Source organism: Puntigrus tetrazona, chromosome 16 (genome assembly GCF_018831695.1).
Source record: "Puntigrus tetrazona isolate hp1 chromosome 16, ASM1883169v1, whole genome shotgun sequence".
In the NCBI taxonomy this organism is placed as follows: Eukaryota; Metazoa; Chordata; class Actinopteri; order Cypriniformes; family Cyprinidae; genus Puntigrus; species Puntigrus tetrazona.
Window position 1 is genome coordinate 20187470 of NC_056714.1, and position 14161 is coordinate 20201630.

Consider the following 14161-nt stretch of genomic DNA (forward strand, 5'->3'; position numbering starts at 1 on the left):
GAGTGTGGAGTCCAGGCATCTGTACTTTCAGTTGGGGAATCCATCGCAGATACATTGACTGAGTTTACACCTGTATCAGATATTGATATAACGATGTCAAGTTTTCATTTCTCCCCAAAATTAAACTGTTGCCACCCTCATGATTACAGAATATGTTTTTGTGCATACGTTGAAAGACACTTACACTATTAAAAAACAGAGGTACTTTAAAGGTTCTTCAAAGTGATGCCATAGAAGAAGAAGCACTCAGTCAAAGGTTCTTTAAAGAATCATCTCTTTCTTGCCTTTTTTATAATCTGAAGAACCTTTTTTCACCACAAAGAACCTTTTGTGAAACACAAAGGTGCATCAGATGTTAAAAGTTCTTTATAGAATTATTTAGACAAGACGATTCTTCTATAGCATTGTGAAGCACCTATATTTCTAAGAGTGTATGTGCCAAACAACAAATACAATAACTTTCATTTTTTCCCCAAAAAATTTTCTTTTGTGCTCAATCGAAGAAAGACTGTCATACATGTTCGGAATGACATGAGGGTGAGTAAATGATGGTAGAATTTTCATTTTTGGATTAAGTATCCCTTAAAAGTTAGATGCCAGTTTTTCATATTTCACACACTCTTTTTTGAAATAAAGTTACTACTCACCCATGAAAAGTACAATCCAACCAACAACTAAGGTGGTGGAGACTCTTGGGATAATCTTCATCATCTTTGAAGAGTAATCCTTCAGCGTGTGATCTCTGCCAGCAGGTTGAGTCAACATCCACTAATGTCCTGGACTCTGGAGAAAGTAGCTCTTTATCAGAGCGAACAGTCTTTTTATTGTTTGAGCACCTGAGCAGGTACCGCACACAGGTGGGTGGAGCTCCTGCGATTCATTGTGTCTGAGGAGTGAAAAAAGATAACCGCCGTTAAAGTTAGAAAATCCACAAATCAGATCTCAGTCATTTCTCTTTCACAGCTATTGGATTAAAATGAGACTTTCGCTCGTCTCTCCTGTTTTTCGGACTTTTCCCCTGAGATGAAACCCCCCATTAATCCCACATCAGTAGAGTTTCAGAAGAGCTCTCAACAGTGTCTCACATTGTTCTCAGATTTGCCTAGAAGTCTTTGAAGTCTATAAATATCTGTCTTCCCCAGATCATAATCTCACGTATGCTATCCACATATTTTTTTAGCTCTGTGCACCTAACTTATGCCAATATTTGATTCATTTGTGTTTTTAATTGACGCATCTGAGACAAAGGCAATACTTAAAGGGATAGTTCACCCATAAATGAAACCAAACCCTTAAGACCTTTGCTCATCTTTGGCACACAAATTAAAATATTTTTAAAGAAATACAAGAGCTTTCTGACCTAGACAGCAATACAACAATGTTCAAGGCCCAGAAAGATAGTTGGGACATAGTGCATGTTTTGTTGTTTTTTGTTTGTTTTGTTTTGTCTTCTTGATTTTTCTGAATGTTTGTTTAATTGGAAACACTTTGGCCAGCTTTTTAAATGTTCTATAAAAATAAACAAATATGAGGTTGAATACTTAATGACAACATTTAAATTCAATATATGCACAGTATTATTATTAATAATAAATTAATGTTTGTTTAATTTCTCTGTTCTGCAAAAGACCATTACAAGAGCCCCAGCTATACTTTGTTGTTGGTGTTAAATAATAGCGAATAATAATTAATTATGTTTGCTTATTGTGTTTTTGTTTTGTTTGCTTTTGTTTTTTGGGGGCATTATATATGTGTTATTTGTGGTCATAACTTCTCTCTATAAATAGCACATCTCACCTCTGCTGAAATGAATCCATGTGATGACATCAGCAGTGACATTATCCAGCAAAAGTGTGTGTGTGTGTGTGTGTGTGTGTGTGTGTGTGTGTGTGTGTTTCATCTGGCTGCAGTAGTGGTCAACTCTCTCCTGCAAGACATTTGCAGTCGTAACCACATCTGTTAGCCTTTTTAAAGCATTCCTTCAAATAAATGAAATAATACGTCTTTTATTGTGTTTCCAGTTTGCATTAGATTTAAAACACTATTTTGGGATGTTTGTGTCAGATGATTCAACAAAATCATATGCATTCCTATAAATATTTGAAATCCTTTGATGTTTTTCCTCTGCGGTAAGAACTCTTCCTCTCAGATCAGTGATGTTTTATTCACTTGAGGTTTAAGTGTTTGTCTGTGTCTGAAATTCGAGTTGTTAAACGGGTCATTTGGTTTTTCCACAGGGCTTCAGTGAAGTGCTTTATGCCACCCTTTTGCTTATGGGTGGAAGGACGTCATCTTACCACACACAGTCTGAAATGTTTACTGACACCCTGAACTCTGAACTGAGTTTATAACTGCTTTAATTTTTTTTACAATGAATAATAATTGTTTGTAAAAAAAAAAAAAAACTTAAATATTATTGCATGTTCCTTTAATTATTAACCCTACCATGCACTAAGTGTTATACAATGTGGAAGGTTCCTTCAGTCCTTTAGCCTGTTCTTGGAACAGTTTTAGAGATTTCTGGAATGTCCCAATGATGCCCAAAGCCCTTTTCCAGAGATTTTCCCAATGTGTTGAACTTTCCTCGTCTTTACCCTCGATGAAACTTAATTATCTAAGAACACAGTTACATTAAGTGGTTACATATGTGTTTTTCCAGGCCATAGATTGAGTAAAAGTGCTCTAAAGAGAAAGAAGTGGAGTACAGTTTGCACAAGCGGACGGGATGGGTGCTCGTGTCCTGAACTGGAATGTACTGGATGGACTCTATCAGTCCCCTGAGTTTCTGGAGATGATGTCACCATTTGTGCATGTAGTTTTGGCTCATGAATTCTTGGCAGCTGTTTGGGATGGAGAATTGCAACATGTGTGGTTGATTGTCCATTTGGCCAAGATATGGCATCTCTGCTCTCCCCTGCGTAAAACACTGATAATATACTATATAACACAAAAACATGCAGTTCAGTTCAATTACCTTAATTCCATGGTAACCAAACTACTTCCAAAACAGAAAACACTGCTACAAAAGTATAGAAAAGCATTAAATGACAGCAGTATTCCTACACTTTTAGTTGTATGTATGTTTACAAAAGTAAATTGCAGTTACCACAAACAATAAACACACTTTATATATAGTATTTTGTTGGTATTTTGGGGGGGAAAATTCTTGTGCTCAACAAGGCTTGATATATACAGTATATCAAATATACAGTAAAATATTGCAATTTATATGAAATTTATTTAAATATAATTACCTACTTTATTGTTTTTAAATATTATTTAGACTATATAAATAATATTTTTTTTATTTATAAATGAAAAAAGATTCATTTTCAGCAACAATTAACCACTCCATCTATCACATCAATGATAGACTAACCCAGTAGTTTGTTTTTTTTGTTTGTTTTTTTGTAGTTATGTGCTGTATGAGCATATTACATAATCTTTACACCCACACAAAATTAAAGCGCGTTACAATTTATTTAATCCAACCATATTAAACCAACCAAACATTATCGTCTTTGAATGAAACGCGGCCACAGATGGTTCTGGTTGGGGCTTTTATTTTTGAAACCATCAGTTCCGGGTCAGAGGTGTTTGGATTCTGAAGATGGCGGCGCCCTGTGAGCTGTTTTGCTGGAAGGCTGGTTTGGGTTTACCGTCAGTAAATACGGACTGTCTCATCGTGCTGGTGAGTTTTCAGCACTGGCTCGTGTAGTCTGAATGTTTATACCGACTGGGTTCTGCTTAAGTTCCGTCGTTGTGGAGAAAAGACTCCAGTCACTTTCTACAGTACAGTGGCGGTGCGATATGGTACAGTGATATCACGTCGTTCTTAACGTGGCCTATTTTAAATAATATGACTTATTTATTAAATAATTCTCTGGATTTTTTGCGTATTCTAACATACTATGTACTTGCATATTTTTATATGCGTAGTGGTTTTAGCTGTTATTTTTTATATTATTATGTATGTGTGTTATATTATGAGAATAATGGATTCCGCTGGTATTTATTACTATTATTATTTACAATAATAAAGTTTAAACACACACACACGCACACACACTTATTAGAATTATTATACTTTTTTTAGAATAAAATTCTGGAAATTTCTGCACCCATGCACAGTTTTTTTCCCCCTTGTCAAGTGTGGGCTTACACTGTCTAAATACCAGTCAGGTCATGCTTCCCTCTAAAATGGGAATATCTCCAGTTTAATTCATATGATTTTATGATAAGGTCATGCATTTTAATTTCTTGGTTAATTCCGTAGCCAAGGTGCTTATCTGCAGTTATTTTTGCTGCATGAATCATCTTGTGGGATAAGTTTCCTCCACTTTTCTTGTTTTTCCACTTCAGTTTGGTCACACCAGGGCGCCACCTGTCTGTGCTACTGTAAACCACAAACCCTCCACTGTCATCTGGAGTTAACATCAATCTCATCTCCCGTCTGCAGCTTTGGAGACGGCATTCAGATCCATTTTATTCCTAATCAGCAAAGGTTGTATGCGGGCACAGAACCAGGTCACTGTTGCTGAAATCGCATGTTAAAGTGATTAGGTTACATCAGCGCTGTGTGTTTTGGACTCTCTAAAGAGTGTGGTGGGATTTTTCCAGCTCGCCAGCGGTTGGGATGATGTCTGTGTGTTACAGTCTGTCTACACCTACTCCGGGCTCCTTGAAAACCACAGGCATGTTTTGCTCCCTGCGTTTGATGGTTTTGTAATATAAAGTTCATTCAGAATTTTCCAGATTATCTCATTGCACCAGAAAGTGTGGGCCTATAGTTGCATTAAATTGTAACTGCATGTGAAGGTCTGAGGAAGTCTGGAGATTTGCCTGGTAGCTGTCGGTTTGAAGTTAGGCCCATCGTAATCATAACGTTTTGTCAGTGATTCATTGTTTATTATGATAAATTTTTTTCATGATTTTGAGAAGGTTCATTTGTTAGTCACATTAACTTTATGGCCCTGCTTTAAAGAAGTTTTAAAGTCATTTTTTAAAACATGTCTTAGAAAAAAAAAACATTACTGATTTGCATCTTAATGCCGTGTTGATTTATGTAATGCGACCGTGTCCCCCTCTCCTCTGTCCAACATACATATGTAAATAACATCCTATATTATAGTTTACACCAAGTTTTCAAGATGTGTATACGAAAAAAATTGTCTGACTCTCATATTTAGTATGAGAAATATACATTTTTATATTTATATGCAACAGAAGTCTCATTGCATATGCTAGATGGAAAAGACTATATTACATAATGCCCTAGCCGTGTGTTTATGTAATTGTATAATCCTTATTTATTTTGTTTTTAAAGGTATTTGTTTAGTAATCATCGACGTGAATTGATGTGAGACAGTACACCCTGAGAGATCCAAGACAAATTTCAGAAAGAATTTCAACAATAAAGTGTTGGATTAAATAATTGAATTGAAAAAGTATGTGCAAGTGATACGTTTCTGAGCATATAATTTTTTCGTTTGATTCTATGGTGAAATTTGTTATTTTTCATATTAACCTGGTCAGTTTAGATCAAGAACAACGCACTGTGACTTCAATTCAGGGCAAAGAGGCACAGCAAAAAAAAAAATTACACTTCGTTTAAGTTTCTTTCAGTTGAAACCGCTCAGATTTACATTTTAGTCTAAGACTAGGCATAAGTCTTACCTGTGAAACCGGGTTATGTAAATGTGAATAAATGCCATAAAATATATGTGCTTTGGGGTGCTCACATAAGACAAATAAAATTTAACAACATAGTTAAAAAAACTTTACTTTCATTGTAAAGTAATTTAACATTACAAATAATATATATTATACTGTAATGTAATAATATTTCTTCTTCTTCTTCTTCTTCTTCTTCTTATTGATATTATTATTATTATTATTATTATTGCTATTTTAATAATTGTCATTTATTATTATTAAATTTTATTATAATACATCAAATAATCTGAAAAGACATTTCTGTAATAATCATGACAGGCCTATTTAGGACAACTCTTGTGATGTTTAAAGTTTTTGTCTTGATTTTTTTTGTTTTAAAGTATGCTTATTTAATGTTTATGAAGTCAGTGTTTTTTCTCATTGCTTAATGTTTTGCAGTGGTCTTGGAATTTCTTTTAACACCTAACATGGATACAGTGGAATCTTTATTAAAAAAACCTTTCCCTTTCTTTTCATGGTAAACCTAGTTACTTGTTGCATTATTTTTTTTTATTTAAAATTAAAAAAAAAAAAGTGCTTGGATGAGAAAACTATTAAATGTAACCATTCAGCAAGAACTATTTATTCTAGTGTTCGCTGATGAATTAACTCCTGGGTGGTTGCTTTAGTTTTGGTTTATTAAAACACTGTTCCTTAACGAGCAGTGATTGGACGTGCAGCAAAGTAGGGCCGGGGCTTAATAGCAGCACAGTCCAATCATCATCTGCAGCACTCTATTTAAGGATCTTACGAGCAGCTAAAACTAATTATTACCATCTGCACTTTCAAGAGAAGCTGTTCTGTCATCCGTGGCCTGATTTCAATGTGTTTATGTGTACAGCAGGAGTCTGATGAACTGCTTTTACTGTGGGCAAAGTGATTTTCAGCCAGCTGTAGTTTTCCTCTTCGTGTTTGCTTTGGACAGTACCAGTTGTTCACATAGGAGTGATTTATTTCCAAACTTGATCCCCTATACTTTTACGAGCCACAATTTAGGATTGTGTAGGAATCAATCTAGTAATAAATCTGAGGTTATGATGTCAGCCTTTGATGGCACTTTTCCAGCTTACTGCTCAACTTCAAACGGGGAAAAGGAGAAAATCCAAAAACTCAATATTCAGCATTTTCCAGAACCCCCTCCCCTTTTACAGTCACCGTGAGTTTTCTGAGCGCTGGTGGTGGCCTAATGTTAAAGAAATGGTTCTGGTGCTGTTTTTGCAACGAAAAAGAAACAATCTAAAGGATCTTTATGCAGCTCTTTTCCATTAAAACCCAGTTCATAGGGACTAGCTCCAACATGAACATTAAAGAAGTCAATACTATTCATATTTCCTGAACCATTACAAAATCTCTGAGCCTGGCATATTTTTTGCCATAATTACATCCATCCCTCTTTTATTCACACTGATTTTATGTAGGGTCACGGAAGAGTTCTAGAGTAAAAAATAAAGATTATTGCCTGAAGTTATTTGTTATGCTATTTCCTATTAATTTAGTTTGTAATAACTGCATCATTTGAAGTGTTTTCTAACATCTGAAGCTTCATATTTAAGGTTAGCTGTTGAAGAGCTGCTTGAAGATTCTACTCAGAGTAACAAGATTGTCGTCTCCGATAGCCTCATAAGGCAACATGCCTTCATATAGTGCCATTGTGCTTCAGGTGTCCCGAATTCGAGTACTGGAATTCAAAATAATCCTTACAAAATCATGATTGTTAATTTTTTGGGTGAACTATTCCTTTAAGAATCAAGTATGATGATTGTTGAGTCATTCTTGGCTTTTGGTCTGAAGTGTAAAGAAGCGCCCCAGGGAATATTACCCCAGTGATCGGCAGTATAAGATGCTTTCAATGGAAAGAATCTGCTAAACGACGGTCTGAGCCAGGTGTGAAGCGCTCAATCTGTCAGCTCTCAGCTGCATGTGCTGGAATGTGAAATTACGTCCCTTTTTATCAGATGTCGTCGTAAAACAAGGCATCCGATCCTGGACCTCTAACGCTGTCCAAGTGCTAAATGGAGCTGTTTGACTAACAGTTGTCTTTTTTTTGCCACTGCATATTATGTCATCGTCATGTGTTTTGTGTTGTTGCCTGTTGGAATTTAGTGGAGCTTGGAAAAGGAAAACAACACCGTTCATACAGTTTGGTTTGTAAGTTTGTGTATAAGTGATACCTCAAAGTGATCGCGTAAAATAGCTTTTCCCGCTCCTAAGATTTTATAATTTTCGTCTAGTAGATGGTAAACGGTAAAGACAGTCCTGTAAACCTGGAGAAGGGTGTTTTATGCCACGTACTGACATGAGGCTACACTAATAACCGTATTCTGTGTGAACCTGGAAGTTTAAATCTAGTTAAGCAAAAAGTGAAATTAGTCTACATAATAATAATAATGTCTTTTATACCATTTTCCAGGCATATGCTCGCTTTGCTAGAGCCCCGCTCAAAATTCACAGGATTTCTAACCCCTGGAGAAGCCCCACAGGTAAGCAGGCAGAGTTTTAACAATCTGTTTCCTGGCAAACACTCCACATTCATTAAGACGAGCATTTAGCGTGTGCTTTAACTGAAGCGCACAGGCCTCTTCCCCTTTCCTGCCGAGCTGCTGATAACTTGCATCTGTATGTTTTCTCTTTCCACATTCTTGTCTGTATCCATTATTATTTTCCTTGGCTCCTAATTTCTTCCAAAGTTAAATATTATTCCATATTGAAGACCAATGTTCCTTCAGTAGTTTTGCATTGGGTAGACCCTTTCACTTTGAGAAAACAGCTTTTCCACTACTTCCACTTCATTATTCTTTACAAAGAAATAAGCCTAAATAAAAATAAAGACCATCTAAAGTATATCAGTTATTTACCCCGTTTATCACATTATAGAAGTCGTCCTCTTTGGATAGATTGGATAGGTTTTTGGATTGATGCATTTTAAAGCTATTAAAACCTTAATAAATTAAAAAAATTAGTTATTTATTTAAAAGGTCATTTAATTAATTTGTATCTTTGGAAATATACTTACTTTGAATTATTTTTACAATAAAGACTTCTATTTCAGTTTATAAAAATTCAAATTCAAATGCTGTTCTTTTGCACTGTAATATATTTATTATTGAAAACAAACAAATCACGGTTTCCAAAAAAAAAACACAAGTTTTCATTATGCAATGTTAAGTTTTCTAGAGATTTTGTTTTTGATGTCCAGAGTGATAGTCGAAACTTTAAACGGACTGTGTTATTAATCATCTTTATAGGCCTATAGAAGATAATTGTTTTGGGTTTTTTTTTTTTTGTTTTTACTGATGCTGATGTTTTCACTGAAGGTTCACTTCCTGCTCTCAGGACCAAAGATGAAGGCAGCTGCTCCCAACCCAGCCAGATCATCATTCAGTTGAGAAAACAGGTGATCATCTCTTACCTTGCCACTGTCATGGTCATGTTTTAATTTTCATCATGCATGACTCAAGTGCCCTGTATATTTCACTCTTTCTTTCAGGTTTATTCATTTGAGAACCACAACCTTTCCAGTGAGGCCTGCTGCCATTATAAAGGCTCCCCTAATTTCCTCATTAATCTTGTTTGATTGCACAATAAAGGTGCCCATTAAATTTAAATGGAATGAGAAACAATAAACATGTGTTTTCAGGAAAGGTTTTAATTAGGTGCATAATTAAAACCCTCCTAGAAACACGTTTATAGTTTCTTATTTTACCAGTAGTATTGCTGCTTACAGACTCAGGAGTATACACAAATCAGATCACAACACACTACATCTTTTTGGATGCTAAATAATTTCTTCTATAGAGTGCTGCAACCTGTAAAATGCTTTTTATGAACTTCGGGTTTTGTAGTTCCAAAGTCAGTGGGGGTTTTTTCTGTCTGTGATGAACACAAGCTCATGATATTTTTACCTTTATGCAATACTACTTCTTCTACGTGTCTTGGAAAATGGCTGTTGCTGACAAGTGGCTAAATGGGAATACAGAGGTTGTCAGAAACAGAAACTCAGACTTTCCAAATAGTAGATTTTCAATAAAGATTAAAATGTTTCTTGAAAGCGATCGTTGTGTAGTTTCTGTATAACCAGCCTCTTGCATTCAGGCTTCAAAATTCATAAAACTTGTTTTTGTTAGTGAAGATTATCTTGAGGAGCAAAATTAGTGATAATCTCAAACCTATTTTCTGCAATAACAAAAAAGCCAGTAGAAAAATCCTATTGGCTTTTTGACTGATGACAGAATTTCTGGACTCCATAGCGCTTTTCATTGGTCAAGGACCGCCCAAGAGGCCATCTGACAGACATGAAAAGCAAGCAGTCACAGTTTGATTGGTTCAGTGTCGTAAAGTAATACTGGAAATTTGTGTTTCAGAAATATAATGCAGACTATGATCTCTCGGCCAAAGAGGGCGCCGATACTCTGGCCTTCATCTCGCTGCTGGAGGAGCGGCTGTTACCTGCACTGGTGAGATTCGAACACTGGACCTTAAAGAGGAAATTCTAGTGGGTACATGCTCAAACTCTAATTTCTCTGCAGATCTACGCTTTGTGGATCGATCCTAAAAACTATGTGGAGGTGACGCGCCGCTGGCACGGAGAGAATATGTCCTTCCCGCTCAACTTCTTCTTGCCGGGCCGCATGCAGAACAGGCAGCTTGAGCGACTCCGTCTGATCCGGGGAAACAGTTCGCTGGAGGCGGGCGAAGAGGCAGAGAAGGAGGTTGGTGGGATTTTGGATACTGTTTGTTTTAGTAGCGGTGAGATATGCATCAGATGGTGGGTTGGCTGTATGTGTTGTGATATTAACGCCTCCCTGAGACACCAGGGCGGCTGTTAGACTCCAGCCAGAGGGAACAGTGTTCTGGTCCCTGAAGAGGACACTGATAAACCAGCAGATCTGTGGAATCTGAGCTCAAACAGAGCAGAAGTTCCGTTCTGGCAGAGAATTCGGTTTTAGATAGTTGCTAGTCTGATGTTGGGAAACAACTCTGCTTGTTTAGGACTCTGACTCTGTGCGTGCTTGTGAACTGTTCGCTATGCCTGTGCAATTGGAGTCAATAGAGTCCAATTGAGTCAGTGGAAACCAAGCTGTTTTGTTACCAGCATTCTTCAAATCATCTTCTTTCTAGTTCTGCAGAAGAAAGAAAGTCATACAGGTTTGGGAAGATATGAGTGTAAGAAAATTGACATTTTTATGCACACTCATACAGCACATTTATACCAAGAAAGCTATATTAGCTTCCACACCAACATGTTGTGATTATTGTGCACTTGTGTAATCTAATGCTTTAAGCTCTGTAAAGTTGAGTTCTGTTTGGCTCTTCAAAGGTGGATTCTGTTTTTTTCATTCGTCAAATAAAGTGATTTCACTGAACTTGCTTTCTGTCATTAAAGTTAATATGGAATGGTGCTTTTTAAATGTTTTAGAAAAAATAAATGTTTGTAAATATACTATTATATAAATGTTGGTAATACTACTGTATTCTATGTACTCTTTATATGCTGTTCTAATATGTTATACTAGTATACTGTATAAAATGTACTGATATGTTGATCCATGGAAATAGAAATTCTTAAATGTGTTTCTTGTTCATGGTAATTTGGCAAGAAACAACTGCATTTAAACCTTTTTAATCTAATCTCTTTCTCTTCAGTGGCCGTGTGGAATTAAAAAAATTGAAAAAAATTACAATTTATTTGGAGTTGTCCTTGTTACAGTAAAATTATACATTCAATGAATAATATTAATTAAATCCAGGTCCTTATTATTATAATGTTAGGATTAGGGTTTGTCTTAAAGTTAAATTATGCATGATTTATTGGTATTATAATAACATGTATATGTAACTTGTGAAACATGAACCCCTTAAATTAATGCTTTGCAAAGCAAACGCACAAATATTGAGAAAGATAAGACTGAATACTACGGTATGAAACAAAAAATGACGAGCATAATAATCTATAATCTAGTTGTTTCTTACACGTTCTCTCTGTGACTCTCTCCATCTTTACTTCCAGCTTTACCACGATGCTCTGGAATGCCTCAATCTTCTCTCTCAGCGGCTGGGATCGAACAAATTTTTCTTTGGGGATTCGTAAGTGTTTTACACATTTAGGTTGACCTTTAACCTTTATTTTCAGTCGATTATGGGTTAAGTTTAATATACATTTGTGTGTGTGTATGTTTATTTGTTTGTTAAAGGCCTTCTTCCCTAGATGCATATGTCTTTGGTCATCTAGCTCCGCTTATTAAGATCCGGCTGCCTAACTGCCGACTGCAGCAGAACTTGAAGAACCTGGAAAACTTGAACACATTTTGCTCCAACATCCTGAGCTTGTACTTCCCCAGCGAGAGTAAAGGTGGGAGACCAAAAACCACAGTAAAGTGCTTACAAAGAACAAAACGTCCATTGTTCTTTCTGTAGAATAAGAGTCACCGAGTCCTCATGTTCGTGCACGTTCTGTTTGCAGATGGCGTCAGTCGTCCGATGTCCAGCACACAGCAGGGGGGCGACTTTGACAGCGAGCCATACAAAAGACGCAAGCAGCTGCTGTCAGTTCTGGTCGCAGTGGCAGCGATGCTGAGCTACGCTTTCCTCACCGGCATAGTCGCTATTGAACACGTGCCGGAGGAGGAGCCTGCAGGCCCCGCCTCACTGAGAGGCCCCTCCCACGAGGAAGAGGAGGAGTGAATGAGGATGAATGAAAGTAGGACTTTTCAGTTGCACTGGGATGGTCATGCCTAAATGGTGGAGGAAAACACAGGAACAATATTTTGGGGGATTTATGTATCATTTATTCCTTCATCTTTAATTGCATGATAATCTTTGGTTTTAAATCTGATTTTTTCCTTATAGAGCTGCACTCATTGCTTTAATCTCTTTACTGGGTATATTTACCAAAAATAAAAAGCAGAACTGTTTATATATTCACATGCTAAGCTAAACTTAGCCGAGAAAGCACTTAAAAGCATCGTCATCAACATTCATTGTGTGGACCAAAACACGTATTATGGTTTTAAATAGCTTTCTTTACGTGCTATTGCCTTATTTGAAGCTGTATATTTTTATGTTTTTATTTGTTTACCTGCATTTTTCTGCTCTGCTGTCGGTACTGATCTGCTGTTATATGCTTCAGAGAGTTTAATACTCATGTTAATTTGATGATCCTATTGAGTGAAATAGGAAATTGCCAATAGTTAATAACGTTTCAAGTCTTAAAGACGTAAATCACCAAAAACAGAATTTATTCTACTTCTTGTCTCATTCCAAACATGTGCGACTTGGTTTCTCATGTGACATACAAAAAGACGTATTACGTAAAATGATGATATTGATTTCCTCTCAAATAAAGGTCAGATTTGCGCTCGCAGTTGAGGGAAAAAGTAGTTGAAACAACTTGTGATCTAAATATCCTGCAGCTGTACCTTTTATGTAATTATTCACTAAAGATATCCCTCTTGGAACAATATTCTTATTCTAATACGCATATGCATGTTAAAATTTGGATACACGTGCTTGATCACATGACATGTGAGAACCTTTTGCGTCACTGATTTGTGCTTTGCGCATTTGAATATTGAGCCAGAATGCTTATTATGGCACATCGTATAGAAAGCACGATATGTTTAGTGACGATCGTACAGGTTTGCAACAACACAAGCGGGAGTAATTACAAAATTGTCGCTCTTAAACCAACCCTTTAAACATCTTCAGCCTACTGCAAAGGATAAAGGGAAACTATTGTACATTAATGAGGATTAGAACCGGCACTTGCATATTTTTAAGCCAAAAGTTACTGTCCAAAGAAATCTTGCTGACAGACCACAAAACTGGCTAAGATGTTTCAGTTTCTGTAAATTTCCATGAGGTTCGTGGCAGTTAAGCTACATGAGTGGATTTTTTAAATCTAGTTAAACTATTTGAAAGAGAAACACTGGATCAATGAAGGTGGCTGATTTATTGCTGTTGTTTATTGTCGTTTTCTTCCTCTAAGCATCTTTGTTTTACAGCATAAAGCTCCAAAACTAGTTCACTGGTGTGCCGATGTATTCATTCATACTAGATTCTTCAGAGATGGAGAAGAAATTACAGATTGCACAGTAATTTATTCCATTTTCACATAGTGTTACGGGCTGTAAATACGTGTTGCTTATGGATTTCTATTTTCATAATTTAACGGGCAAATAAATGGTCCTGAATAATCCTGCAGTGGGTTTCTTTCTTTTCTCCAGTCGCATTGGCGCACAGACGCAGTCAATTGCTGATTTTATCTGTTGCGTTGTTGAAACAAGTGACCCTGGGGACCAGTGAGTGTGAATTGGAGGTTGTAAGAGAGAAAGATATTTGTTTCAAGCTACAGTTTACCTGCCGGCAGTGTTTCCGAGCATCAGAGCTGACTGAGCGAGGGCTCTGTGAATGGGTGCCCTGGGGGAGACACAGCTGTGTGTTACAGCAC

At 36.5% G+C, this 14161-nt stretch overlaps 1 protein-coding gene across 1 annotated transcript; it reads left to right on the forward strand.

The window, feature by feature from the left end:
• The first annotated feature begins 3575 nt into the window (after positions 1–3575).
• Positions 3576–13907, forward strand: mtx1a (metaxin 1a). The gene is made up of 8 exons (XM_043261762.1): positions 3576–3691; positions 8126–8195; positions 9030–9109; positions 10077–10169; positions 10242–10424; positions 11723–11799; positions 11907–12064; positions 12176–13907. The coding sequence occupies exons 1-8, from the start codon at positions 3611–3613 to the stop codon at positions 12394–12396; spliced, it is 963 nt and encodes a 320-aa protein (XP_043117697.1). The 5' UTR covers positions 3576–3610; the 3' UTR covers positions 12397–13907.
• The last annotated feature ends 254 nt before the right edge of the window (positions 13908–14161 follow it).